We start from the raw sequence: 27,999 nt of genomic DNA, 5'->3' as shown, positions 1-27,999 counted from the left end.
TCAAGTTCTCAAAATTTGTACTCTACCTTTTAAGACCATATCGGAAAGTATCTGGGCAAGTGTCAATAGCAGACTTGTTCCTACACTGGACTTTGCAGCTCCAGGACCCCAGGCATCCCTCTGGGCCCCTACTATAACATAGCGATCTTAAAAAAAAAAAAAAAATTATTCAATCAGCTTTTAAACTGTTTTCTAATAGTGAAGTCTAGAATAAACACATTAGTAGAAGGGTAAAAAATGTAGTATATGTAGTAAGGGTAAGACATCCTTACTTCAGATCTGACTTAGGACTCAAGGGATTAAACATTCATATGACAATAATAATCTTCTTTTTCTACATTACTAATTAAGGTTACTCACTGCCTACTTATTTGTGCTCGCTAATTGTCTAGTAAGCACTGAAGTCCAAGGGCTTTCCTTACCAAATGATACAACTATTTGATAGCAAACAGATATAGTGGCAAACTATAGCCTGCGTGCCCATTCACTGATATTGTCCATGGCTGTGTTCACGCTGCAATGGCAGAGTTGAAGAGTTGCAATGGAGACTGTTTGGTCTACAACATGTTTATTATTTGCCCCCTTAAGAAATTTGCTTACCTCTGGTCTATTTAATAACTTAAAAAGAGATTTCCTAGGCATAATGGTCAGTTCAACAAGTCAATTTTCTAGGCTGTTATTACCTCCTATTAAAGCTGACACTTGAACAGTTAGTTCACTTTAGGACAGATATGGTTTAGCATTTCAAGAAACCAAGCCCAGTCAGCTCTCCTGCCCTCCCTCCCTCTGGCCACATCTTTAGTGAGGAAAACCAAACAAAAAGTCCCCAAGGATCTTTACCTGGTTCTTCAAAGCCCTTAATAACTCCAAAGACATTTAAAATTCTTATCTCCTTCAGCACATTGTTCACGCTAAGTTTCACATTCTTATCCTGTGAGGATACCAGCTTACATGAAGAGTCTGTTCCCCAACTACGAGGACACTCTCCTTCCATATTTCTAGAAGCAGAAAGTAGAGATCAGAGTTCTGAGTTACTGTTAACTTCCTCTAGGTTTACAAAATCAGTGACTTTCGAGGTTAAGAGGACAAATAAAGAGAACACACAAAATTACTCACTAGTGACCAAACACTTATGTTTTACTCCGATCTATAGGCAGTCATTTGAAAATTATGAGTTGCTTCCTAGTTTAATGAATTTTTAATTACCTATCCCACCTGATGTATGTGTTTCTGCCAGAGAATAGTTGTAATTTACATTTTAAATAGACTCCAAGATGGATTAAAAATGAAGTCCTTATCTATAAAGGTGCATTAATACATCCTCATGTTTCTTAACTCTCCACTAACAAGGCAAGTGAAAGTGAAAAGTGAAAGTGAAAGCCACTCAGTCGTGTCCAACTCTTTGAGACCCCATGGACTACACATATACAGTCCATGGAACTCTCCAGGACAGAATACTGGAGTGGGTAGCCTTTCCCTTTCCAGGGGATCTTCCCAACCCAGGGATCAAACCCAGGTCTCCCACAATGCAGGCAGACTCTACCAGCTGAGTCGCAAGGAAAGCCCAACAAGGCAAGTATACATTCTTATTTCAGTTATGAAAGAATACTCTCATGCTGCTATAGTTAGATTAGATAGCTCCCCCCATCTGATTCCGCATGTGTTATCCAAATAATGACTGCTCAAAAAGGGCTACTTACATAAATAAGTCAAAACATTATTAACTCCCCAGTACATAAGAACAAGGGGATAAGCCCCCATAAAATAAGGGGCTGGCTTCACAGATTAGGAAAGGCTTGCAGGTAGTAGGAAGAAAGAAGTAGCTGATTCCAAGTTTGGTTTTAGTCAAAAAGAATCACCTATTACAAAAACCTCTTAGACACATTATTAATGGTCATATATAGTAGTGGTTAAGTCGCTAAGTTGTGTCTGACTCTTGCAACCCCATGGACTGTAGCCTGCCAGGCTCCTCTGTCCATGCGATTCTCCAGGCAAGAATACTGGAGTGGGTTGCCATTTCCTTCTCCAGGGGATCTTCCCCACCCAGGAATTGAACCCGGGTCTCCTGCATTGCAGGCAGATTCTTTACCGACTGAGCTATGAGTCCTTGCATGTAGATGGCTCTTCATTTGATATCAGTAATCCTGCTAAGTAGAATACACTTCAGCTATCCAATTACGTCAAACATCACCAATGTGGTTAGAGTAACTTATTCTATGTCACATAGCAAATAAATGCTCATATGAATGTTTGAAACTAGACTAACATCCCCTACCAATACCAGGGGATATATAGAGATCAAGATGAAAATTAATGATGTGTACTCTAACCAGCCTGGTTTCTATTTTTAAACGGGAATACTAGTACAATAGGGAGGATATCCAGAAGGACTAATTAGGACTATAAAGCATTTGGGAAACTGTCATGAGAACTGAGGATATTCAATCTATAGACAAGGAAACAAATCCTTCTGTTGCTAAAAAAGAAAATCCAGAACTAATGGATATTCCAGGGAATAAGATTTCAGCCCAATACAAATTCTAACAGATCTTCTCCAATAACTGAATGTTGCCATATGTAACAAAATGCTTTAACCACAGGAAGTACTCAAGCAGAAGATATGCCAACAATATTACACAAGAAATTCACTAGGTGGACTGAACGAGGACTCTTCAAGTTTAATGAATCGAATGTCTATTAAGATCACTTTATAGAGGAAAAATTGCATTTTTATATACATCAAGTTAACAGCTAACCATCCCCCAAACACCCAACATGTGGGAAATTACAGCCAATTGTTTTAAGATTTTATCAAATCAACAGATTATTATTTCCTCCTAATCATAAAACTTGACCCTGCAAGATGGTTTTCAAATAAGAACTTACTGAAATAGCTTTTCTGCACCAGCTCTGGAAATTGTTTGGACAGGTATGTTGGGCAATCCTGATGACTGAGATGGTGGAAACTGAGTGTGATTGAAGGAAGGGAATCCAGGTGTGTAAGGGTCACCTGTTCCCAGATGAGCCTAGTAGAACAAAAGAGTAATTATAATTAGCTCACACACTTATTCAAGAAATCCCTGTAAGATTCAAATTCTGTATGAGGCTATAACCTACATTTATAGTCTGAAAGTCTGAGTGGCTCTATAATATATGACTTTTATTTTTATATGGCATATGTCAAATTCTTAATTCAAGGTACTATTGGTAATATATCTTTAGCAAAAGTAATAATTAGGTTTCAAAGTCATGTAATTCATCTTCTCACTTACTGCTAAAATTCTCCAAGGGCAAAAAAAATATTTAAGGAAGGCACAGTTCTATTGCTATTAATGTAGATAGAACCCAGCAACAATTTGGAGAACCCAATAACTTATTTAGTCAAGAAATAAAAACTCACATGTCCAAAAACTGGAAGATTTGCATTAACAATGGGAAAGTTACTATGGTCCATGTATATCAAGACACCAATTGCATTTAACCTTTCAGCATTTGCAACCTAAAGAAAAACACATAAAGCTCAGAAAATGAAGATCTAATCAACAAAAATTAAAAATACATACTGAACTTATACTGAAAGACAAAGGGCTATAGCAGACTACACCAATACTTCCAACATTTCAATAGTTAATATGTATAGGAAAAAATACTTGCCTTAAAATTTAACTTTTTTAAAGAAATTAACTGAAATTGTTAACAAGATAATTGTAGATTTATTTGCAGTTTTAAGAAATAACAGAGGTTCACTGTAAACTTTGCCCAGTTTTCTTTTAGTTAAAGTCTGCAGAACTAACAGCCTGAATACTAACATTGATACAATACAATCTACATATATTATTCAGACTTCCCCAGCTTTACTTGCACTCATTCATGTGTTTGTGTGTATTAAGTTCTAAACAACCAATCAAAATACCAAACAATTATGTTTTAACACCACAAAAATTCTTCCAGTTGCCATTTGTTTCCACCCAACTTTTGGCAACCACTAATCTTTCTTTCATTTCTAAAACGTTGTCATTTCAAAAATGTTATATACTCCAAAAGCTAAACATAGAGAACCATATGACCCAGCAATCTCACTCCTAGGTAGACACACAAGACAATCAGAAATATCTATTCACCTAAAACATATAAATGAATGTTTACTGGAGCATTATTCATAAAACCAGAAAGTAGACACAGACCAAATGTCTGTCAACTGAGAAGTAAACAAGCAAAATGTGGTACATCCTTATGTCAAATACTGTTCAGTCAGAAAAAGAAATGAAGTACTGATTAATGGTACAGCATGGATGAACCTTGAAAACATTATGCTAAGTGAAAAGAAGCCAATCGAAAGAGGCAAAATATTGTATGATTCTGCTCATATAAACTGTCCAGAAGAGGCAAATCCACAGCAACAGAGTAGATTAGTGATTGCCAGGGACTAGAAGGAGGGAAGAATGGGGAGTAACTGAAAATGGTATAGAGTATCTCCAGGATATAATGAAAATATTCTGGAATTAGATCATGGTGGTAGCTGTACAACCTGGGTATATACTAAAAACTGAATAGTAAACTTTAAAGAGTGAATTTTATGGTATATGGATTATACATCAATTTAAAAAGTAATAAACACTTCCACTCCAATGTGGCTGCACAATAAAGCTTAACTCTTAAAGAGAATTCAAAATATAAACAAAACCCACCCAAGACAACCACTGTCTTTCCATTCTAAGCCCTTGTATAGGTGACTTTTAATTTTCCTTTTTATAAAACAGTTATAAGTGAATCATATACATTTATATATATATATAGAGAGAGTGACAGAGAATGTATGTGTATATATACACATAAACCTTGGTTTTATATATATATATAACTTGATTACACAGACACAATTTTCTTCTCTTTCACTTAAGCATTTCTCATAACTGCATTTTTATTGGAAAACAATTATTGCAAAGTACTCCAAGTAGACATGCCAGTTTCAGAAGTATCCTATAACTTTAGAAAACAGGAACTTATTTGATTTGTAGAGTATTTTAATAAATTATATTATCAGGTATGAGAGTTTAAGACTGAAGGTTTTGAGAATCTAAGAAAATTAACAACTCATACTCACCTTTTCAGCAAAAGTGATTTTTCCAGCTCTTACAATCACTAAAGATCCATTCACAGGCATATTTAAATCCTCAAAGTCTTGTTTAGTGCCAAAATTAGCATAGACCAGTTTACCCTAGGATAAAGACATTAGATTCAATGAGCATTATGGTCTTAGAACAATGACAGAGTCTGCCACCAAATATTTTACAGGTCAAACCCGAGAGGAAAAAAAAAAAAAGAAGGCCAAGGCCTAGAAAAAGTATATGAGAGTTCTAAAGTCAAAAGTGGTCAGGGGACTTCCCTGGTGGTCCAGTGGCTAAGACTCTGCACTCCCAGGGTTTGATCCCTGATTGGGGAACTAGATCACACATGCCACAACTAAGACCCAGCACAACCAAATAAATTTCTTTTTAAAAAATGTTCAGGGTTAACAGGAGTGAAGTCAAGATTTCTGGTCTCCAATATTTATATCTTTCATTATCTTATGATACCTTTCATTTAACTAACATTGACTATTTATGTTCATTTACATTGCTTCAGATATTTTGGGGAAAGAGAAAGGATAATAAAATATGCTTAAGCAAAGAGATATCTATCAATAAAAACACTGTAGACTAGCCAAGGCAGAACCAATTACATAAAGTTCCTACACTTGAACTGCAGATAACTGAAGACATAGAATTAACTGAAAGTTGTGATAATAAATCCATCCAAAAGTTGTTTTAGAATAAAATAAACATGCAGAGATCAATTTTTAGATGTCTATGTAAGCTGTCATCACAATGCTCCTAAACTCTATCAGAGTTCAGATGAACTGAACTGACATTATAAACTGACATTTAACAACCAAATATCTAAACAGATAGCATTCAGGTGAACTAATCCTCTCCACAGTCTTTAACAGAACAACCTACTGAGAGAATTAATTCTTAGGTAGGTTGATAAGGAGTCCAGGGCCCCTGAGGAGTCTCCTGTGGAGGAGAAAAGGACAAATTTTTTTTTCTACATTCCTTAGTCTTAGTCACATAAAATGTTTTTCCCAGAGCTAATGATTACACAACAAAGCTCATCTTGTTCAAGGGTATGTTTTCCCTTAAGCTCTGTATCTTGGTTATCCTGTTATATTAAGACTTATGTTATGGGAATGGGTCTGGCAAGAGCTTTCTATTGTTAGTTCTAACCTTGTTAAGATGTATGTTGTGGAAGTGGGTCTGGTAAACACATATGAGGCCTTGATACCACTAGTATCAGAAGTGAGTGGGGGCGCTCTGCCCCTTCTGATGTCTATATTAGTAGCTTTGTCTGTCCTTTTTCACTGTCATCAAACTTCTGCCACACAAAAGTTCTTGAGTGATCAAGCTTGGTCCCTGGTCCTGAAGCTAAATCTTCAGAGATCACGAATCCGACATTGTTCACCGTAAACTATCACTACCTACCTCCAAAACACTGGCTTGTGGGTGGCCAGTGAAAGTGATACAGCACAGGCAATCAGGAAAACAGAGAAGAACCATAAAACTTCATCTGGCTCAGAAGACAGTCTTCAGATAAGACTCTGGCATATAAATATGTGGTTTCTAACCTAAAAAACCTAGATAGATCTAGATAGCTGTTTTTCAACTTCTATAGTAGTTGGCCAAATTTGCCTAAATTTTAAAAGATCAAGCATTAAAGCATCAAACTAACATTAGACTCCAGCCAAGATGGTTATTTATATCTGCCTCCACATAAGGGTGAATCTGATACATGGATTCATTCAGTAAATACTAGCATGTGTCAGGCACTGTCCGAGGCTCTGTGACATAGCAGAAAATGAAACTAACCCCTAGCCCTTTGTGTAGCTTACATTCTAGTGTGGAAACAAGTGAATGATGATGTCAGGTTCTGTACTTACAGGATAAGGAGACGAGACTGGAGGAAGGCCATTTTTGATAAGATAATCAAAGAAGACTTCCCTAGGGAGGTAATGCTGGAGAAGAGACTCCAATGCAATGTGAGAGAAGAAGCCATGCTGATATTTAAGGGAGGAGTGGGACAGACAAAGGGAAAGGCCTTGAGGTGGGAGCATGTTTGAGTTAAGAGTGTTTAAGGAACAGCAGGAGGTGAGTGGCCACCGCAGAGTGAGTGAAGAGCAGAGCAGAATTACTTAGGGCTTTGCCGACCAAGCTAAGGACTCAGGATTTTAACTGTGGCATAGGAGGGATGAGAACAAAAATATCCCATGACCAGCTACATTTTACAAGTAAACTTATACTAAGAACAGGAAAGACAATAAGTTTTTGAACTATTCAACAGGGGAAAAAGTCTCATGCATGGCTTTGCCTTACTCACAGTAACTGTCGCAGCCTTACTATACGCCACGTAACCCTCAGGATTCTCCACCGAGTACGCCTGACTGCTGTCACCACTCGCACTCACTATAGACACCGAGTTTTGAGAACTGCGGGGGAAAAAAAAAAGGTTAAGGGAAAATGAAGCTAAGGTATCTTTGAGAAAAAAATTAAATGGATTTAATACATTTAGCATTTGACATGCATTATTTATTTTGAAGGGCTTTGCTATAATTAGGGCTTCCCTGGTGGCTCAGATGGTAAAGAGTCCACCTGGAATGCAGGGACCCAGGTTCGATCCCTAGGTCGGGAAGATCCTACCAGGCAAGATGGTAGGAGTGGCTACCCATTCCAGTATTCTTGCCTGGAGAATTCCATGGACAGAGGAACCTGGCGGGCTATAGTCCATGGGGTCGCAAAGAGTCAGACAATAATTAGCACACCGGAGAATAGCTAATTCTATAAAATGAAGTATCTTTCAACATACCTGCCTTTAACCTGAATCTTAACAAAATGTTCATCATGCCAGACTTTGTTGAGTTTATAGTCATGTAATTTATTTTCAATGAAAAAAGCCAAACTGGTATCTTTTTGAGATCCAGCCTCTCGTGGGACATAAGAATCTTCATTCAGCATCCTGGAGGGGAAAAAACTCACTGTTAAATGAACTAAAGTTTAACTTAAACACTGAACTCAAGTATCAAGAAAGCTGTCTCAAAAGCATAACTCAATAAAATAACTGTAACCCAAAATTCTGGATTAACCAGATAGAGACAAGCTTAGAAGGGGGAAAAAAAAAAAAAAGCATCTACATTTGAAGGAATTAAACCTCTTTATCTACTGTAAAGCCTCATCCCTATATATCTGCTTAGGGTAATTTTAGGAGAAATGAGTAGTTTCCATAAAATCTGCTGTAAGCGAAATGAAAGACAGTGTTGATGAATTTAAGACATACAGCTTCAATTTCACTTCTTGAAGCATTCTGAATATCCCAGAAGCAAAACTCCTCTTTGTTTTGATTTCTCATGACTCTTTGTAAATATACACATCACATTAGTTATATAGTTTTTTGAGACTATAGCCTCACCCTCACTTTATCCATAATGCCTAGTGTACAGTACACACAAAAATATTCACCAGAAGAAGTAAAAATGCCAAGATTTCTCATTTAAGACCAAAAGCATTATTGTCCCATTGAAAACTATTCGAGATTAATGAAAGGTAAAAGATGATTTGTTCTTTACAGAGTTAGATATGTGTCCAAAGATCTTAAAAATCTAAAAACAAGGACTCCCCCGGTGGTCCAGTGGTAAAGAATCCACCTGCCAATCAATGCAGGGGACACGGGTTTGATCCCTGGTCTGGGAAGATTCCCCATGCTGTAGGTCAGCTAAGCCCCTGCGCCACAACCACTGAGCCTGCGTTCTGGAGACTGTGTTCCCCAACAAGAGCAGGCACTGTAACTAGAGAGCAGCCCTTGCTCACTGCAATTAAAGAAAGCCCGTGCATGCAGCAAGGAAGCCCAGTGCAGCCAAAAAAAGAAAAATCTAAAGACAGAAACCTTAAGGACACTTCTGAGGGTATGGGTTGAGTAAGAACCAGAAGAAATCAAGAAATACTTGAGACTTGGGCTGTCAGTCCTGAGCTAGAGGATGAAAAAAGCTACTGATCCCTTTAAGGATAGTAGCAGGGTTCAGCATGACTTACAGGGGGATGAGATAGAAAATCAGAGAAGAACAAAGTCTGACAGCAAGCAACAGCCTACAAAGAACCAGATGACAAAAAGACCTAGAGCCTATGAATTTTCTTTAAAAAAAAAAAAAAAAGGTGGGGGAGGAGAATCTGCCTGCAATGCGGGAGACCGGAGTTCGATCCCTGGGTTGGGAAGATCCCCTGGAGAAGGGAATGGCTACCCACTCCAGTATTCTTGCCTTGAGAATTCCACGGACAGAGAAGCCTGGTGGGCTACAACCCGTGGGGTCTCAAAGAGTTGGACACAACTGAGCAACTAACACTTTCACTTTCACTACCCTTTAACTGAAAATGTCTCGCCTATTCTAAACAGCTTTTCCTCTAGACTATCACCCTTGTTTTATTCCATTGCACCTAACAGTGTTTGTTTAGGCACTGAAGTCGAACTTGTGAGGCAGCTCAGGCTTACTTGATGGCCTTGGCAAAGTCTATGGCATTCAGTCTGTCTGACAATGCTGATTTGAGGTCTGCCCAGAATATGCGAGGTATTCCAGGGAGTTGCTCTTCTGATTCAAAAGTTTCTGTCTCCTCTGGGCATGAAGGCTGTGTTGCTGCCCGTTTCCCACAATCATCTTGTGGTTCCACACGTTTACAATAGCCCAAGTAGCCAATCATAAATCCTAAGGATAAAAAGTTTCAGAGTTGAACTCAAAGAATTTCATTTATACTCCGTTCCTGTAAGAATTGTTAATATTTTCAGTTATCCCTTGAAAATGCTGGCATTAATTAAACTGTAAGGCATCTGAAAGTAAATAATGAATCTCAGTTTTGTCTATTTTAAACCATTCAATCTATTATATAATAATTTCATTTTAAACAGCTTTTCAAAGCAAAGGTAACTTTTCTTCCCAGAAGCCTTCTGTGAATCCTCAGGTCCAGCATCTATGCTACAAATATCCTGTGAAAATTTCTAGTGTAACATTTGCACATTACACTAAAATAATTCTTGTGTTGCTCTTCTCCCACCAGGCTAACCTCAAAGGCAGGTGTAAAATCTTAGGCATCATTGTATTCCTAGTATCTTGCACAATGCACTACATAAATGTTTGCTGAGCTGAATGAACAAACTTCCTAGAGTTGACGACAAGGAATTTTTTAAGTTTTGAATGGCTGTTCTTACCAATCAAGAAAAAGATGATTACAGCAATGATCCCATAGCAGATATATCCATTTAACCTTTTCGGTTTTGTGATACTGGTTTGGTTACCCCTCATGTTACTGTCCACATTTTCTTCTTCATCTGCAGCTAATTTCATCTCCACATGACTGTTATCACCATCTACTTGCCGAGCCAGACTAAACCTGGTATATGACAATGGTTCTCCACCAAACTGAGATTTAAAAAAAAAAAGCAAGAAAGCATTATGAAGGAGAAGAAAGGGAACTGGGACATTTAAAGGAAGCTTGGTCAGGTGTTATTGGGCCATTATTATGACTTGCTGCACATTCTCAAGGAAAAAGAAGTTCCCTTTTCAAGCTAGCACTCTTCCGTGTGCCCAGTTCTATCATCAGCAGAAGAGGGCTGGTTCATACACTGGCCTTCATCTCATTCAGCCTTTTCATTCAGAGTTTCTGTTATCATGTCTACTGATAGACATTTTGACCACTGCTTTCTTTAGTTTATCTGAACTACCAGACTATCTCTTCACTATGCCCTGAAACTTCTTACATGACTTCCCATAATTAACTCTACTCAAGACTGAATATAACCTTCCTTTGTGAGACCTATTACACCTCAAGACCACCACTTCAAACATAAATGAGTAACTGATGATAACTTTGGGTATTTTTTCTTGCTCACTGGGTGAAAACTATCCTCAGATAGTATGCTTCAGATTCTTGCAAACTGGGGACAGAGAAACACATCTTAAAATCTTACCAAGTTAGAGAATGCTGATCTCGCTTGATCCATCATTCTGAGCTGCCACACAGAAAAGCCTAGACACAAAGCAGAGAATTAGCATAAGGAGATATCTAACACAGATACCACTGTATTAGACTAGTAAGGACTTTCCATTAAGTATTATATATCAAGTTTACTTTTAAATATATTATCACCTTTCTAGAAAGGATCTTTAACCAAGATGGTTTTACATGACAACTAAATTTAGGGTGATCCTTGATTAGCTCCTGAATTGAAGGAGGGATGAGGTGGGTTGAGGATAACTTGAAGGATATTATTGGAAGAAGTAAGAAGTTTGAATACAGACTATATCCTAGACAACAGTTCAGTTCAGTTCAGTCAGTCAGTCGTGTCCGACTCTTTGTGACCCCATGAATCGCAGCACACCAGGCCTCCCGGTCCATCACCAACTCCCAGAGTTTACTCAAACTCATGCCCATCGAGTCAGTGATGCCATCCAGCCATCTCATCCTCTGTCGTCCCCTTCTCCTCCTGCTCCCAATCCCTCCCAGCATCAGGGTCTTTTCCAATGAGTCAACTCTTCGCATGAGGTGGCCAAAGAGTTTCAGCGTCAGCATCAGTCCTTCCAATGAACACCCAGGACTGATCTCCTTCAGGATGGACTGGTTGGATCTCCCTGCAGTCCAAGAGACTCTCAAGAGTCTTCAACACCACAGTTCAAAAGCATCAATTGTATCAATATTAGATTTAGAATTGTGATATGGATATGTGATATTGCATTTTTTGGAGGAGTATGTCCTTGTTAGATTAATGCCAACGATTTTAAGTATCAAGTATTTAAGTATCAACGATCAAGTATCGTGATGTCTGTCACTTACTTTCAAATAGTTCACTTTAACTGAATTTACTAGACAAAGAAAAGGGACAAATACAAGACAATAGACTAGCACCTGAAAAAAAAAAAAAAAAAAAACTAACAAAAGTAAGATTAAGCCAAAGACTGGTTATGATACACAAATCGGTAACAAATCATGCCAATAAAAAAGGAGAGAAAACCCGATCCTTCTGATTAAATGAACAATTTCTAACAAATGATTTGATAGATCTTTGACGCAAAAAGGATAAAAGAAAAACACAGAATATGCTATTTTACAGATGAAAAGGCCAATTATTTGAGACCTTAAGTGACTTGTTCAAGGCCGAAAACTGATCATCTAAAAATGAGGTCCAACGGCTTTCTATAAAACTGGTTTTACAGAGAGCATGTTCTCATCTCCAGAAATTTAAGAAATTACTTTTAACTTTTTTCAAAGCAAACTATGCCTCTGTAACCAAGAGTCTTAACGGTTAAAGCACAGGTATTAACGGAAATCTAAATTTTTCTAATTAATTTGGTTAGAGTGCATCTAGACGCTTGAAAGTGATAGTATGTTGAAATGTATAAAAAGACATTTATTTCACACTATTTTAAAGCTTTTCCTCTAAAAGTATACTCATAGCACATTTAACATCCACACAGCAAAAAGCAAGATGTGATATATATGCAGATATACAAACTGGCATTAGAAAAGTCTCCTATCAAACTTTAACAAAAAAAAGTTTTTAATCCTCAAGTTTTAAAGACCAGAGCCAATAAGCAAAAGTTCGTACTCTTAGAAGCACAATCTCACCCCATCTGGTACAAAAAGTTTATCACCATCACTGCACTCAACTGTATAAACCCAATCACTAGAGCCAGAACTGGAAGGCCCCACCCTGAACCAATTTTAATCACCCTTTTCTGGGAAAAAAAGGCTTACCAGCTTAATATTCATCTGACTCAGCCACTCCTTGCTGAGTTTCTGGTTTAAATGACTAAAGTGACTAAAATGACTAAATTTTAAGACTAAAGTGACAACACATTCAAATAAATGGTCTAAATAAAAGGTGTAAATAAACAATGAGATTGAGTGCAAGTCTAAAGAAACAGATATTAATAGTACATGTCATGATTTTGCATAGTTAAAATGTAAGTATATTTTTTACTGAGCAAACAGATATACTATTTCTATTTCAATCCCCAGACACAAAATTAAGACTGTAACATAAAAGAAATCAAGTCAGGAGGGAAAAAAAGTGTGACCTAGGTAATTCTCATTTTTTTTTTAATTAACTTATCTTTATTGAAGGGTAATTGCTTTACAGAATTTTGCTGTTTTCTGTCAAACCTCAACATGAATCAGCCATTGGTATACATGTATCCCCTCCCTTTTAAAACTCCCTCCCCATCCCACCCCTCTAGGTTGACACAGAGCCCCTGTTTGAGTTTCCTGAGCCATAGAGCAAATTCAGGTTGGCTCTCTATTTTACAGATGGTAATGTAAGTTTCCATGTTACTCTTACAATACATCTCACCCTCTCCTCCCCTCTCCACATGTCCTAAGTCTATTCTCTATGTCTGTTTCTCCATTGTTGCCCTGTAAATAAATTCTTCAGTACCATTTTTCTAGATTCCGTATATATGTGTTAGACTACGGTATTTATCTTTCTCTTTCTGACTCACTTCACTGTGTATAATAGGTTCTAGGTTCATCTACCTCACTAGAACTGACTCAAATACATTCCTCTTTATGGCTGAGTAATAGTCCATTGTGTATACATACCACAACTTATTTATCCATTCATCTGTCGATGGACCTCTAGGTTGCTTCCATGTTCTAGCTACTGTAAATAGTGCTGCAATGAACAATGGGATACATGTGTCTTTTTCAATTTTGGTTTCCTCAGGGTATATGTCTAGGAGTGGAGTTTCTGGGTCACATGGTGGTTTTATTCCTAGTTTTTTAAGGATATCCATACTGTCTTCCATAGTGGCTGTATCAATTTACATTCCCACCAACAGTGCAAGAGTGTTCCCTTTTCTCCACACCCTCGGTAATTCTCATTTTAACTCCATCATTTAACCCCACATCTGTAAAGAACATAATTCTATCCACATTTTCATTCTATCTAAAATGATATCCACCAAGGCTATTCCTAAAGTTTTACCCGTAACAAAATTGAGTCATTCTTTCAAAATAATTTCACCCATTAGTAAAGCTTTCTATTTAAAAGAATCCCTTAATGTTTTTTCTAACTGAAATAACTATGTGCTCTAAAAGCATGGGAGAAAAACTTCATACCAGCCTATAACAAGTAGTTCTGTTACAAGACTACATATATAAGCCAAACAACTCTTACTTAGCTTATTTTAAGATGTCACCATCAGTGCTAACAATCTATTACAAAAGACAACCCAAAAATCACCTTGACTTTTATTTATATTAGCATCTTGTATATCTTTGGTGTTCTCAATGATAAATGGGAATAATACTCAGTTTCTCACACTAGTGAAAATTCAGGTAAGCAAAACCAGAGCCCCACATGTTTTGAACATGAAATGGAAGGAAGAAATGTTTTAAACTGAGCCATGGGATGGAAGACAGAAGGCAGGCAAAGTTAATAGCCAGACTATAGTCCCAAGCTTCTTTCAAATTCAAATCATCTTATTCCTACTTTCTTGATATTGGCATTAATTTTCTATTTAATTTTTTAATATGGTAATTATCTTGAGGTCTTATGCTACTTTGGGATGTCTTAAAATCATAGGTCTGTACAAAATATACATAGCTAATAGGATTAGGTACCAAAATACACTTTCACCTACATAGAAAACATATTCAAAGCCACTACTCCACTTTACCTGAGAGAAAAATAAGACACGTGTTTTTTAATACTGACAACCCCGAGACTTCCCTGGTAGCTCAGGCGGTAAAGCTTTCCACCTACAATACTGACAACCCCATTTCAATTTAGAAAACAAGCCACAGTTTCAAGTCCTTGGAGCTCACATAAATGAAGTTTCTCTGTCTGCTTCCGAGGCTCTGTTCTAGAGACCTTCACCACCTAATAACCTAACTGCCCTTTACCTTCTCCAGAATGAGACAAAATCCAGCCCCTGCCTGTACCCACTAACATTCTTCGTTTTAAAATCCTACCCATTTCTTCCCAGATCAGCTCAAGGGCCATCTCTATGAAGCTTTCTCTGACTGATTTCTCTCCCACAAAACTTGGTGTGGAATTATGTGGTAATCAACAAAGTGATGATAACTTTATTTCTTAACAGTATTAGGGCATGCTAAATGTACATGAGGGTCACGTTGCATATAATTTGGAAATCATATGAAAAGGAATATAATGAAAACCTTGGATGTGGGATTTTCCCATCCTTGCTACTATTTTGGTTTATCCTGAAATCACTGGGCAAAGCTTGGGTAGGTAAGAAATTTTAAAAAGTAGAAAAACCTTAACCTTTACCTGGCAGAGCTCCAAGATGTCAAGTAATTGGTTATAGATACCCATTTTGTAAACAGTTTCCCAAGACATTTATGTATTTGCAGGTGAAAATGAAAAGATTACAGGAACTTATAAAGAGACAGCTGGTCAAGATTTTTACTAGCTTTAAGAATCTAACTTTATGAGCCTAAAATGAAAAAGCAGTGGAGGGGATTCACAGAAAATAAAGCAAAATGTTGTCCTTATTTAGCTTTCTGAGAAAAAGATTGCTCAAGCTGAAGGTCAGGACCACTTGAAGTCCCTGCAGTCTATCTGTGGAGTGGTCATCTGAGAGAGCAGACAGAAGGGGCACACACACAAGAGTTCCAAAAGGCCTCAGAGAATCATTTTTAAGAGCTTTCAATTGTTGTCTGATTCAAGGTGAGCTGGGAACTTTCTTCATTACAGATAGCTACGTAATCAAAGGCAAGTAAATACCACTCCTTAGGGCAGAGTTAGCTGAATTGTTCGCTATCCAACAGTCTTCAGCACAGGCTAGGTTCACCACCACCATTACTTAACAAGAACATTCCATCAAAGACAAGTTAAAGGATACTAGGCTACATATCGGAGAAGGCAATGGCACCCCACTCCAGTACTCTTGCCTGGAAAGTCCCATGGACGGAGGAGCCTGGAAGGCTGCAGTCCATGTGGTTGCGAAGAGTCAGACATGACTGAGCGACTTCACTTACACTTTTCACTTTTATGCATTGGAGAAGGAAATGGCAACCCACTCCAGTGTTCTTGCCTGGAGAATCCCAGGGATGGGGTCGCACAGAGTCGGACACAACTGAAGTGACTTAGCAGCAGCAGTAGCAGGCTACATATAGACTTTTGGAAAACATTTCATATCAATGACAAAATTTTTAATTCTGGATTTTGTGTAACATATTGAGTCTATTACAGTCCAAAATTGAGAAAAACAACAACAAAAACAGTCAATCCTAAAGGAAGTCAACCCTGAACATTCATTGGAAAGACTGACGCTGAAGCTCCAATACTTTGGCCACCCAATGCGAAGAGCCAACTTGGAAAAGACTCTGATGTTGGCAAAGGCTGAGGGCAGGTAGAGAAGGGGATGACAGAAGAAGAAATGGTTGGATGGCATCACCGACTCAATGGACATGAGTCTGAGAAAACTCCAGGAGACAGTGAAGGAAGGACAGGGAAGCCCGTGGTCCTGCAGTACATGGAGTGGCAAAGAGTCAGACATGACTTAGCAACTGTCTGAACAACAATAATCCAAAACTGAGGGAAAAAAACAAAGTAAAACAAACAAAAAACCTGGCAGGACCAGCAAGTGTTTTAGGAAACCTAACCTTAATTTTCAAAGTAGAAAAATCAGGGAGGGACTTCCCTGGCAGTCCAGTGGTTAAGATTCTGGGCTTCCACCGCAAGGGGCACAGGTTTCAGCCCTGGCCTGGGGAACTAAGATCCCATTAAAAAAAAAAAAATAGAAAAGCACTTCTGGAAATCACCTTAAATGTCTTTGTCAATAAGGTCAAATTCCCCAGCTCAGAGACCAAGGAATCAGCATCTAGTATTCCAAACTCCTATCTAAGCCTAAAATAAAGGTTATCAGGTATCCAAATACTTCTGTAACAGGATAACTATCTCCTCATTCAACCTTTTTACCAGAAAAAGCACCAGCAGTCAATTTCCTTGGCATACCCAGTCACCACAATCTGGCCTATGGCAAAATGTTAACCTGGGTCAAATCACAACTTGCCCACCCGCCCAATTACTAGCCTAGAAAGCTGTCCACCGCAAACAGTGATACAATGGGCTTCTAAGGCGTTTTATATCATCAAGCACAGCCCTTTGATACCATGTCGCTGATTTCCTGAAGGCAAAAGCCAATTCCAATCCAAATAGCTTTTATTTGGCCCCTAGACCATAGCTTTCACAAAGTAGAAGTCTTATTCCTATGGTCTCCCATCTGTTAGTGAGAAGAGCCTAGCAATCCGAATACTCGTAAATACGAACACCTGCGGGATTCAGTTGGCTTCTTAGAAAAAACAGAACCCACACACAAGGACAACAGGCAACGCGGAAAGATCAGGATGTGCTAGAGTTCAAATACATGGCTTACAGAAACCCTTGTCTACATGCCCAGGACGCAGTCGTAATGCAGTCGGGGACAGCTTTGTCCCTTTCAACAATGAGACCACGGCCCCGGCGGGCCCCGAGGAATCCAAGGGCTACGAGCTCAAGGTCATCCACGCACCCCGACAGCGGTTCCCTGGGAACACATCCTGCAGGGGCCACGTGCTCCGCGCAGAGTGGCTCAGCGCTGCGGCAGCGTGGCTGACGCCTCGCTCCCGGGCCTGCAGCCTAGGGCTGTCCCGAGAGGGCCGGCATCTTCTCAGGGCGAGCTGGTGAGGACAAGGGATCCGGGTGACCCGGGAAGCCGGGAGCAAAATGGCAGGGCGTAGAACGACAGTGGAACCCCCCTCATCTCGCCCTCAGGACCTATTCGCAGGGTCGGGGGCCGAGGGGAGGAGGGCACCGGTAAGGGAAGGTCGGGGAGCCCGTCCCGCAGCGCCGCTGCACCCCGCTTGCACCTGCAGCCCGGCTCCGCTCCCCGCCACAGCCCCTTCCCGCCGCCACGCGGGCTACTTCCCGCCCGCCAACCCGGAGGCGCTGCAGCCTCCCGGCGCCCCGCGCGGCTCCCCAGGCGGCTGGACCGCACCGAGGAGGGTCGCACCCGAGCCCGCTCCGAGCAGCCCCTCAGGCTGAGGGGAGGGTTGGAGAGTCGGCGGGATTCTAGCAGCCGCGTGTCACTCACAGAGGCGCCTCCCCCGTCCGCTGCTTCCCGGCCCGCCACCAGTCTTTACCGACGCCCTCTGTTGGGATAACCACCCCCAACTGGCAGTTTATAGTCTGGCTCCGCTTTCTCTCTTGCGTCACTTCCTATATCACGTACACCTTCAGAGGAGCTCTGGAAAAAGCCTGGGGCTAGGAGCTGGGCAGGCCTTCCCTGGAACGTGGGACCCCGCGACGCGAGGTCGGAGGGAAAAGGCGCCAGACTGCAGGTGCAGGAGGGGTTAAGGCGAGTGGTGCGCTGACTTCCTCCTTGCGTCCTCACGGGCGCGCAGCCGCAGCCCTGCCCCCCGGAGCCCTCCGTCTAACCTTGACCGATCTTCTGGCTGTGCAGTGCAAGGTCAAATGGTGTTAGCGTTTACTCCTAAATGCTGGGTACTTAAACTGAAATATTTATTTTAAAGTGTCTGTCGTTGCTGAAATATTAAGTAGGCACTAAAGCCATGTTGTGAATATATGTTTTGCAGCATCAGAAATAGGATAAGCAAAACAGAATTAAAAGCAAAATGTAATTGTATAGCACAGGGAACTATACTCAATATCTTGTGATAATATTTAATGGAAAAGAATCGAAGAATATAGATATGTATATATGTATAACCAAATCACTTCCCTGTACATCTGAAACGAACACAATATTGTAAATCAACTATAATTTTTTAAAAAGGAAAATGCAGATTTGTATTTCGGATATATAAAAGCTGCCCATGAATCACTAAGACTGGCATGGAACTTTGCAGAATATTTTAATGCATGAGGGAATGGAAGAGAAAATAGAAACAAGCGACTTATTAGGGTGATAGAATTGTAGAACTTTGATGTTCCTTGCCATTGTTGTTATTATAGGATTGTGCAATGCATAATAAATAAATAAAATGGACTGTTATCACTTTCTAAACTCTTAGCAAACATTCTCACCGTTTCCCTCCCTTTGGTCGGTAATAGTGAGCGAGATTAGACACGTTTACGAATAGCCCTAAGCAAGAATAGTCTTGGGCCATAAAAAGGGTTACAGATAAAGCTCTCCCGGTAGGAGCCTAGAGGGAGACAACAACAGTCCTCTGAAATGCAAATCTGTTTCCCGTCCTTGAGATTCTGCTCTTCCCCTTACTACTGCAGGGATGTCTGTCCACCGCCCTTCTCTATACTACTGTTCCCTAAAGTCTCTCACTAAGAAGTATTTTAAAATCTCGTATTTAGGAATATCGCTGCACCTTAGTGGATCTACACAGAAAAAAAGTTAAAGCAGGGAATGGAACAGATTCGTTTTGATGGGGCCAACTTGAAATTCTGACAGCAGGTAGACTTTAAAAGAAAGAAAAGAAACAAGCAATGCTGATATCCAGGTGAAAATCTTATAAGCACGTGGAGAAAATGAACTTAGGAGACTGCAGGTCAGGATGTAATCTATGAAAATCCAAATTAAAACGTTTACATTCACTAGAATGAAACCATAAAGAAGACACTAAAGAGCATGTCAATTATGTATTTATTTTCATGCTTTTATTAGTAACAAGGGATAGAATGCAATTACATTCCCTTCACTATCCCCTTCTCCCTAGAAGCTCTGCGGGATCTCCCTCCTCTGTAATTTCAAGTAGATCAAAATAAATTTGTCATGCTTTGTTGTGGAATCCATCAGTTCAGTTCAATGAGAGGCAATTCTGCTTTGTCTGATATTCCATACATTTGTTCAAAGATTTTTTTTTTTTTAGATTTTACTTTTTTAAATCAGAGTTTCGTTGTTGTTGTTGCCATTATTGAATAGCATTAGCTCCCACTTCTGGAGACCAACAACTTGGATGCTTTCAGTGAAATAAATTTGGTAACTTTATTTAAACTATTCATCATAACTGAAATGGATATTATTCAATTTCCAACCTTCCACGGACTTAACATAAGACTTACCTAAAATGCATGCAGTTTTTCCAAAAGGCACACAAAAATTGTTTTAAAATCATGTATACTAGAAGTTTGCATAAAGGAAATTGGAGACTGGAGGGGGGTGTACAATGTGCTTAAATAATAAACAAGCAAGTAAATAAATAAAAGCCCTGAAGATCTGGGGAAAGAGCACAAAAACTGAAGTTAAGCAACTGGAGTTCTCCACTTTCTTGAGCCTGGGTTGTATCAGCTCTTAAATGATAATAAAAAATACTTGCTTCACAGATTTTTCTGTGTGTTTAAATGAGATAAGGCAGGTGCAGTCTCCTAAAACCACAGTCTACTCTGGCACAGAGAAGATTCTTGGTTGAGTCTGTCTGGATGGAATACAGTGGGATCAGGCTGGAAAGTAACATGGAAGATGTCTTCAGGCCAGACTTAGATTGATGAGACCAGCTTCCTGTGGTGTGTATTAAAAATCCTACTCTATGTAAATACCTCAGGGAAACCAGTGGTGGAAGCGAGTTACAGGCATCATTAGCTGCAAAATTCTCCCTCCCTCCCTTTTCTTCACCTTGAGATGAAAGCAGGAATCTTCCTATTTTCAGTGAGAGAGGAATAACAGGAGAAAGTAAAGCAGAGAAGTCACTGATGAGGTGAAAAGGGCCCCAGCCTCAAAGATAGCAACTAGTCCAGAGCTGTCCCAACTGTGCTGCAGAATGATGGGCTTAATGGCGCTCTATGCCTCAGTTTTCCCATTGGCCACATAGAGATAACATGCTTTTATTTCCTTCACCAGGAAAATAACTATTTTTCCCCCTAAAAAGTAGGAAAGCTCCTTAAACTACACAATTATACAAATACAAGGTGCTGCTAGTTCAGAGCCCAAGCCAAATGAGTAAATGTGGCCTGGAAACTGCAAAGTTCTAAGCAACTAGCAATGAGGTTATTTGTCCAGAAAAGAAAAGTTGTCTTTGATAGCTTATGGTCAACGGTGTCAGATTCTTGATCTCTGATGAAGCAGATTTAGCTCTGGGACCAGGGACCAGGCTTGATCACTCAAGAGCTTTTGTGTAGCAGTTTTATAAAAGTATGAAAAGGGACTGAGAAAGCTTCTGACAGACATCAGAAGGGAGACGGAGAGTGCCCCCTTTGCTAGTCTTAGCAAGGGAATTAAATACTTTTTAATTAGTTACTACAATAAATCAAAAGAATATCTAAAGGTTGTAAAAATTTTGCCAGACCCACTCCCACAATTTATAAAGACCCACTCCCAAAATCTATAAAGACCCACTCCCACAATCTATCAAGAAAGCTGAGTGTCAAAGAATTGATGCTTTTGAACTGTGGTGTTGGAGAAGACTGTTGGGAGTCCCTTGGACAGTAAGGAGATCCAACCTGTCCATCCTAAAGGAAATCAGTCCTGAATATTCATTGGAAGGACTGATGCTGAAGCTGAAATTCCAATACTTTGGCCACCTGATGCAGAGAACTGACTCATTGGAAAAGACCCTGATGCTGGGAAAGATTGAAGGCGGGAGGAGAAAGGGTCAACAGAGGATGAGATGGTTGGATAGCATCACCGAATCAATGGACATGAGTTTGAGTAAACTCTGGGAGTTGGTAAGGGACAGGGAGGCCTGGCATGCTGCAGTCCATGGGGTCACAAAGAGTCTGACACGACTGAGCGACTGAACTGAACTCTCACAATTTACATCTTAAGATGACAGGATTATAGTTAACAATAGAAAGATCTTACCAGACCCACTCCCATAATATACATTCTAAGATATCAGGATTAGTCAGAAGGTTTGCAGGAAGAAGAAACCCTCCTCAAGCAGGATACATTGTTGTTATATAATCCTTACTAAGGAATGTAGGGAAAAAAGTTTGTCCTTTCCTTCTTGTTGAGAATTCCAGACCCCTATCTCCTCTTCCAGAGCCCCACACCCCTTTCTCCTCCTCGGGGACCCCAGACTTCTTATCAACCTGCCTAGGAATTGACTCTCTCATCTTCAGTGGTACTTGACTGTCCTGATTCCAGTAAAAATGACTCCGTTATTGATAATGGCTGAGAGGAAAAGGTAATCAATTACCATTTATTGCATTTATACAATAATGCTCATTGAGTAGTACTGTGGGCTTCCCTGGTGGCCCAAATGGTAAAGAATCTGCCTGCAATGTGGGAGACCTGGGTTCAATCCCTGGGTTGGGAAGATCCCCTGGAGGAGGGCATGGCAACCCATTTGTATTCTTGCCTGGAGAATCCCCATGGACAGAGGAGCCTGGAGGGCTATAGCCCACGGGCTCACAGAGAGTGGGACACGACTGAGTGACTAAGCACAGCACAGGACAGCACTGTGCGTCCAGCAAAGACACGTGAAGAGACGGGAAAGGAATCTGTACCCCTGAAAATGCAAACAACATGGCTGGGGAAATAGAATTTATGCTTAAAGAACAAATAATAAGGATCCAAATATGAAATACAAGCAAAAATAAAAGTGAATCAAGGTCTGCGACAGCCAACTGCCCAGATCTGAAAAGGAAGGTAAGATTTTAGTGTGTTGATTAAGGCAGACTGTACTTCTCTACTCTAAATCTTGTTCCAAATTATACGCCTATTTGTGCTCAGTCATGTCCAGCTCTTTGTGACCCCATGGACTCCTCTGTCCATGGAATTTTCCAGGCAAGAATACTGGAGTGGGTTGCCATATCCACCTCCAGGGGATCTTCCCGACCCAGGGATCGAACCTGAGTCTCCTATGGCTCCTGCACTGACAGGCGGATTCTTTGCCACTAAGCCATCTGGGAAGCCCATGTGTGCTTATTTATTAATACATTCTAGTTAGCTACCTATTTTTTAATAATCTATTTTGTAATGTAAAAGTACAATCTAATATAAACACTCTCATCTCTAACTCAGGCATAAGTACAAGAGGGAACTTTTGCTACTTACCCCACAACATCAAAATCAAAACATACACCCCTTCCAGGGGATAGAGATCAAGAACCTAGGGGGAAAACCAAGGAGGATGGGAGAGAGGGACAGCACTGTAAATCCAAACCTCTAAGATGATGCAGGTTGGGGGTGGCAGGGTTTTAGTTTTTAGACAAAGCCATTTAGTGCGTTTTCCCTTAACTTGTAAGACATTAACTTGTTTATGTTATGTATATTTTATCACAATTTATAAAATACATTAATCTGTCAACTCAGAAACTGAGGATTCAAAATCATTTGCTTTTTCTGGGGTCCTCTCTGTGGCCCAAATGCTAAATGAGTTCTCTTATGTCAGCATTTCTCAGACACTTTTGACTGCGCTCCACGGCTCCACAGTAAAATGTTCACTTGACATTATCCAGTATCAGTTGAGCTCAGTTCAGTCGCTCAGTCGTGTCCGATTCTTTGCGACCCCATGGACTACATCCAGTATATATGGGTATGTGTGTATATTCACATGAAACAAGTAAAAGTTTCATTAAATAACACCCTTGCTGTGTGCAAAGCAGTCTGGAATTGTCTATTTAATTTTTTTAAATGCCGATTTCAACCTATTAAATTAATTTCTCAGTGGGCTATGACCTGTTTGAAAACCACAGTCCTAATCCATCTCCTTTCTCGAAGCATAAATCTTTCTAGTGAACAGGACAGCTTCCTCAAAGTTAAACATCAACTTGAAAGGATTCTCCCTGTTACTTTGCCCACTGTTTCAACTTTCTATCATCCTGCACTTGAGCAAATATTGATTGAGGTATTTTGAGTGGGAAGGCACTGTTAGAGAACACAGATCAAGTCTTTTCAAATGCTTTCAAACACACTTTGGTCAATGATGGCAGAACTCTGCTGGACACACAGTCTAGGTCCTCCCAGTAACTACTATAGATGCCACTCCAACCTACATTGGCTCTGACCACAGCTCCTATTTGACAATCTGTATCCACTTTCTTGGAGAAGGCAATAGCAACCCCACTCCAGTACTCTTGCCTGGAAAATCCCATGGACGGAGGAGCCTGGTAGGTTGCAGTCTGTGGGGTCGCTAAGAGTCGGACACGACTGAGCGACTTCACTTACACTTTTCACTTTCATGCATTGGAGAAGGAAATGGCAACCCACTCCAGTGTTCTTGCCCGGAGAATCCCAGGGACGGGGGAGCCTGGTGGGCTGCTGTCTATGGGGTCGCACAGAGTCGGACACGACTGAAGCGACTTAGCAGCAGCAGCATCCATTTTCTTTACTTTGGAATCCTAAGCTCAGGGAAATCACCTTAGACTAGAATCATAAAATAAAAATGTGGAGTTCTGCACACTGGAACAGGATTGTTCCAGAGAATGAAGGAGGACTGTCAACTAATATATTTGAGGGTTGATATTTGAGGTTGCTATTTTCTACTTTATTTTGCATTTTTCCCCCTTTAAAACGTACTTGAAAACCTTCAGTTTCTGTCCTAATACTCCTAACTAAATTATTCTGTGCTAAGAGGAGGCTCACACGGGAGAACATGGAACAGGAGCAATTCAAGTTAAAACGGTGGAATCTGCCCCTACTTTATAGCAAGTGGTAAAAGTTACTCAGAGCAGGAAAGCAGAATACATAATTAATTTTAAAATTAATTAAAAGAATATTTATGCCAATGAATACAGTGCTCAAAGTTGGAGTTGTGAGCAGCATATAAGGTCCTATTGAGCCCTTCTAGTTTCATAACAGAATTTCAAATCTGGAAGGAACTTTAACTCATGTACCATATACAGCCTATAACAGATGTCCACTAAGCATATGGAGATTTCATCTAACAAAATTTCTCTACTTCACCCCATCAAGTGGTTGTGTAGCTTCTAATCAACCATTCCAGTGAGAGCAAATTTATCACTTCCAAAATCTTGATAGGTTTGGGAGAGCCTTGGGAAGTTCAGACTGTTGGAAAGTTTTTACCTAGTTAATTCCCTAGTGGTCCAGTGGTTAGGACTCAGCTTTCATTGCCAACTGGGTTTAATCCCTGGTCAGGGAAGACCCTGCAAGCCATGCAGTGTGGCCAAAAAAAAAAAGTTTTCACTCATGTTGAACTGAATTCTCTTTCCCTTCTACTTTTGACAGATTGGTTACTGTTTGAAGACTGCTCTTAGGTCCACAGCCATCATCTTTCCTTCGGATGGAATATCCTGATCCCTTCTAAGGGCCACCACAGGACATGATTCTACGTTTCCCCACTCCCTAGTCAGTTTGGGAAGCATGGTTTGACCAATCCAGATGGTCAAACAGAATAACAGAGTGGGGCTACCATTCCTCTGTTCCAAAGGTTTCTGCCTTTACAGATGCCAGCTGCCAGCCACCTCAGTCCCTACCTTAACAGCCACTGCACATTGTAACCTCATGCTGAGTTCTCAGCAAGAGTTCAAAGGGGACAGATTGGCCTTTGGAGCAGAAAAACCTGGGTTCAAAATCTAGTCTTGCATGTACTAGCTAATTGTGCTACTATTCCATGTTTCTCTCTTTTCTGTGGATAATGTAATATTCACATACTGTTGCAGTCTGATACACTATACATAGACTCTCTTCCCCAGTTTATTGCTAATCTAGTTAGCAAATGATGCAGAAGAATCTAGTCTATTTGGCTGGGAACATCCTTGATATTAGAGCTGAATGACAGATAACAGCTAAGATTTATTAAGTATCTACTGTGTGCTAAAAGACTTCCCTGGTGGCTCAGACGGTAAAGTGTCTGCCTACAAGGTGGGAGACCCGGGTTCAATCCCTGAGTGGGGAAGATCCTCTGGAGAAGGAAATGGTAACCCACTCCAGTACTCTTGCCTGGAAAATCCCATGGATGGAGGAGCCTGGTAGGCTACAGTCCATGGGGTCACAAAGAGTCAGACATGACTGAGCGACTTCACTTCACTTCCCTTCAAAGCCAAGCCAAGAGTACATGTGAAGAGAAGGTAAATCTAGAAAAACCTAAACCTAGTGTGCTAAAAACGATTCTAGTCCTGAGATACAGCAGGGCCCTGTGTGACTCCTGGGCACAAAGCTTTTCTGTGTCCCTGTTTCTTTGATTATAGGAAATTGCCTTCATTCAGCCTCCAAAGGGTCTTCCCTCGTAGCTCAGTCGGTAAAGAATCTGCCTGCGATGCAGGAGACCTGGGTTTGATTCCTGGGTCGAGAAGATCCCTGGAGAAGGAAATGGCAACCCATTCCAATATTCCTGCATGTAGAATCCCATGAACAAAGAAGCCTGGCAGGCTACAGTCCATGGGATCGCAAGACTCGGACCTAATGTAGTGACTAAACCACCACCACCACAGCCTCCATGACCTTCCCTGAGTTCCAGTGGACAGATTTAAGCAGTTGTTAATTAGGGAAGGGGCTTCCCTTGTAGCTCTGTCAGTAAAGAATCTGCCTGCAGTGCAGGAAGCTAGGGTTCGATTCCCAGGTCAGGAAGATCCCCTGGAGAAGGAAATAGCAACCCACTCCAGTATCCTCTCCTGGAAAATCCTGTGAACAGAGGAGCCTGGGAAGGGAGGGAATGTGAGACAAAGGAGAAACAGTCAGGAGAAATAATAGCCTAGCTTTGGGGCAGAGTCCTGGTTCCTATCAGTGGCTTGTTGTTCAGTTGCTCAGTCACATCCGACTCTTTGCAACCCCATGGACTGTAGCATGCCAGGTTTCCCTGTCCTTCACTATCTCCACACAGGAAAAATAGCTTTGAACTGTTTTGTATATACTGAAGTCCCCTCAAGGTGGGAGAAATGAATGATTCCCACAAGCATGTAGACTCCAGACCAGGCAGAACCTGAAGGTTGATGATGCTGACTCCTACTTATCTCACCACCAACCCATCAGAGAAATCTAAGTACAGGTTTAATAGAAGTGCAATGCATTCATATTATCTCTACAAGACAAGCTGATTTATTAAATTCTCAGTATGTGTACTTATCTATGATAAGGAGGTTCCTTTTTTTTTTTTACCATACCATGCACATGTGGGATCTTAGATCCCCATGCATGCATGTGTATGTAGTCAGTTACGTCTGACTCTTTGTGACCCCCATGGACTGTAGCTCGCCAGGCTCCTCTATCCAAGGGATTTTTCCAGGCAAGAATACTGAAGTGGGTTGCCATTCCCTGCTCCTGGGGATCTTCCCGACCCAGGGATCGAATCCAGGTCTCCCACATTGCAGGCGGATTCTTTACCATCTGAGGCACCAGGGAAGCCCAAGAATACTGGAGTGGGTTACCATTCCCTTTTCCAAAGGATCTTCCCGACCCACGTCTCTTGTGTCTCTTCCATTGGCCGGATTCTTTACCAGTGAGCCACCTGGGAATCCCCCTTAGTTTCCCAGCCAGGGATCAAACCCATGTCCCCTACACTGAAAATGCAGTCTTAACTACTGCACCACCAGGGAAGTCCCATGGAGAGCAACTGAATTAAAATAAATATATTAACTTTGTTTCAAAATATCAATAAATCAGTTTCATCTTCCTCCTTTTGACATCTGTTGTTTACAACTCCTTACAAACAACAATTTGTATCTTGGTTCCCCTTCCTCTATGGTGTAAATCTGGCATCTTTAAACAGCAACAGCACAATTCTGACAAACTCTGTGCAATATGGCCAAATTTATCAAAAGTTGAGGTCTTCAAAAAAGGGGATTAAAAAAGAGGCTGTGAAGTTCTGGGTAGTTGCTGATATAAATGGGAAACATGAACAAATGTCTAAAGAAAACAGTTGCAAACAGATGATTAAATCCAAATCTTAAATCAGTGAATCCAGTGTTTGGAAAAATATCGTATCATCAGAAACTTTTTGGTTTCTTCAGCTTAATACATGCAAGTAGACAAATGTTCCCCTGGTTTGGAAAATGACCCTGCCAAAAGTTTTATTTCTCGTACATGGAAATGTGGTCAAGGAGGAGACTGTT

At 40.4% G+C, this 27,999-nt stretch overlaps 1 protein-coding gene across 7 annotated transcripts in view; it reads right to left on the bottom strand.

The window, feature by feature from the left end:
• Positions 1-27,999, bottom strand: part of TFRC (transferrin receptor) — a 137,473-nt gene that overhangs the window by 10,285 nt on the left and 99,189 nt on the right. For 2 of the 7 annotated variants that reach the window (XM_061166931.1, XM_061166936.1), the window contains exons 2-11: positions 11,044-11,102; positions 10,285-10,495; positions 9,574-9,784; positions 7,900-8,049; positions 7,414-7,522; positions 5,105-5,218; positions 3,401-3,499; positions 2,887-3,026; positions 841-998; positions 27-146 (exon numbers count right to left, since the gene is read on the bottom strand). In XM_061166931.1, coding sequence (XP_061022914.1) covers positions 27-146; positions 841-998; positions 2,887-3,026; positions 3,401-3,499; positions 5,105-5,218; positions 7,414-7,522; positions 7,900-8,049; positions 9,574-9,784; positions 10,285-10,495; positions 11,044-11,079 — 1,348 coding nt within the window. In that variant the 5' untranslated portion in view covers positions 11,080-11,102. The other 5 variants (XM_061166933.1, XM_061166930.1, XM_061166932.1 and 2 more) reach the window with 5 other exon arrangements.

The sequence above is a fragment of the Dama dama genome, chromosome 19, assembly GCF_033118175.1.
Source record: "Dama dama isolate Ldn47 chromosome 19, ASM3311817v1, whole genome shotgun sequence".
NCBI classification, from domain to species: Eukaryota; Metazoa; Chordata; class Mammalia; order Artiodactyla; family Cervidae; genus Dama; species Dama dama.
Note: the sequence above shows the minus strand (reverse complement) of the source record. Positions and strands in the feature narration are given on the sequence as shown.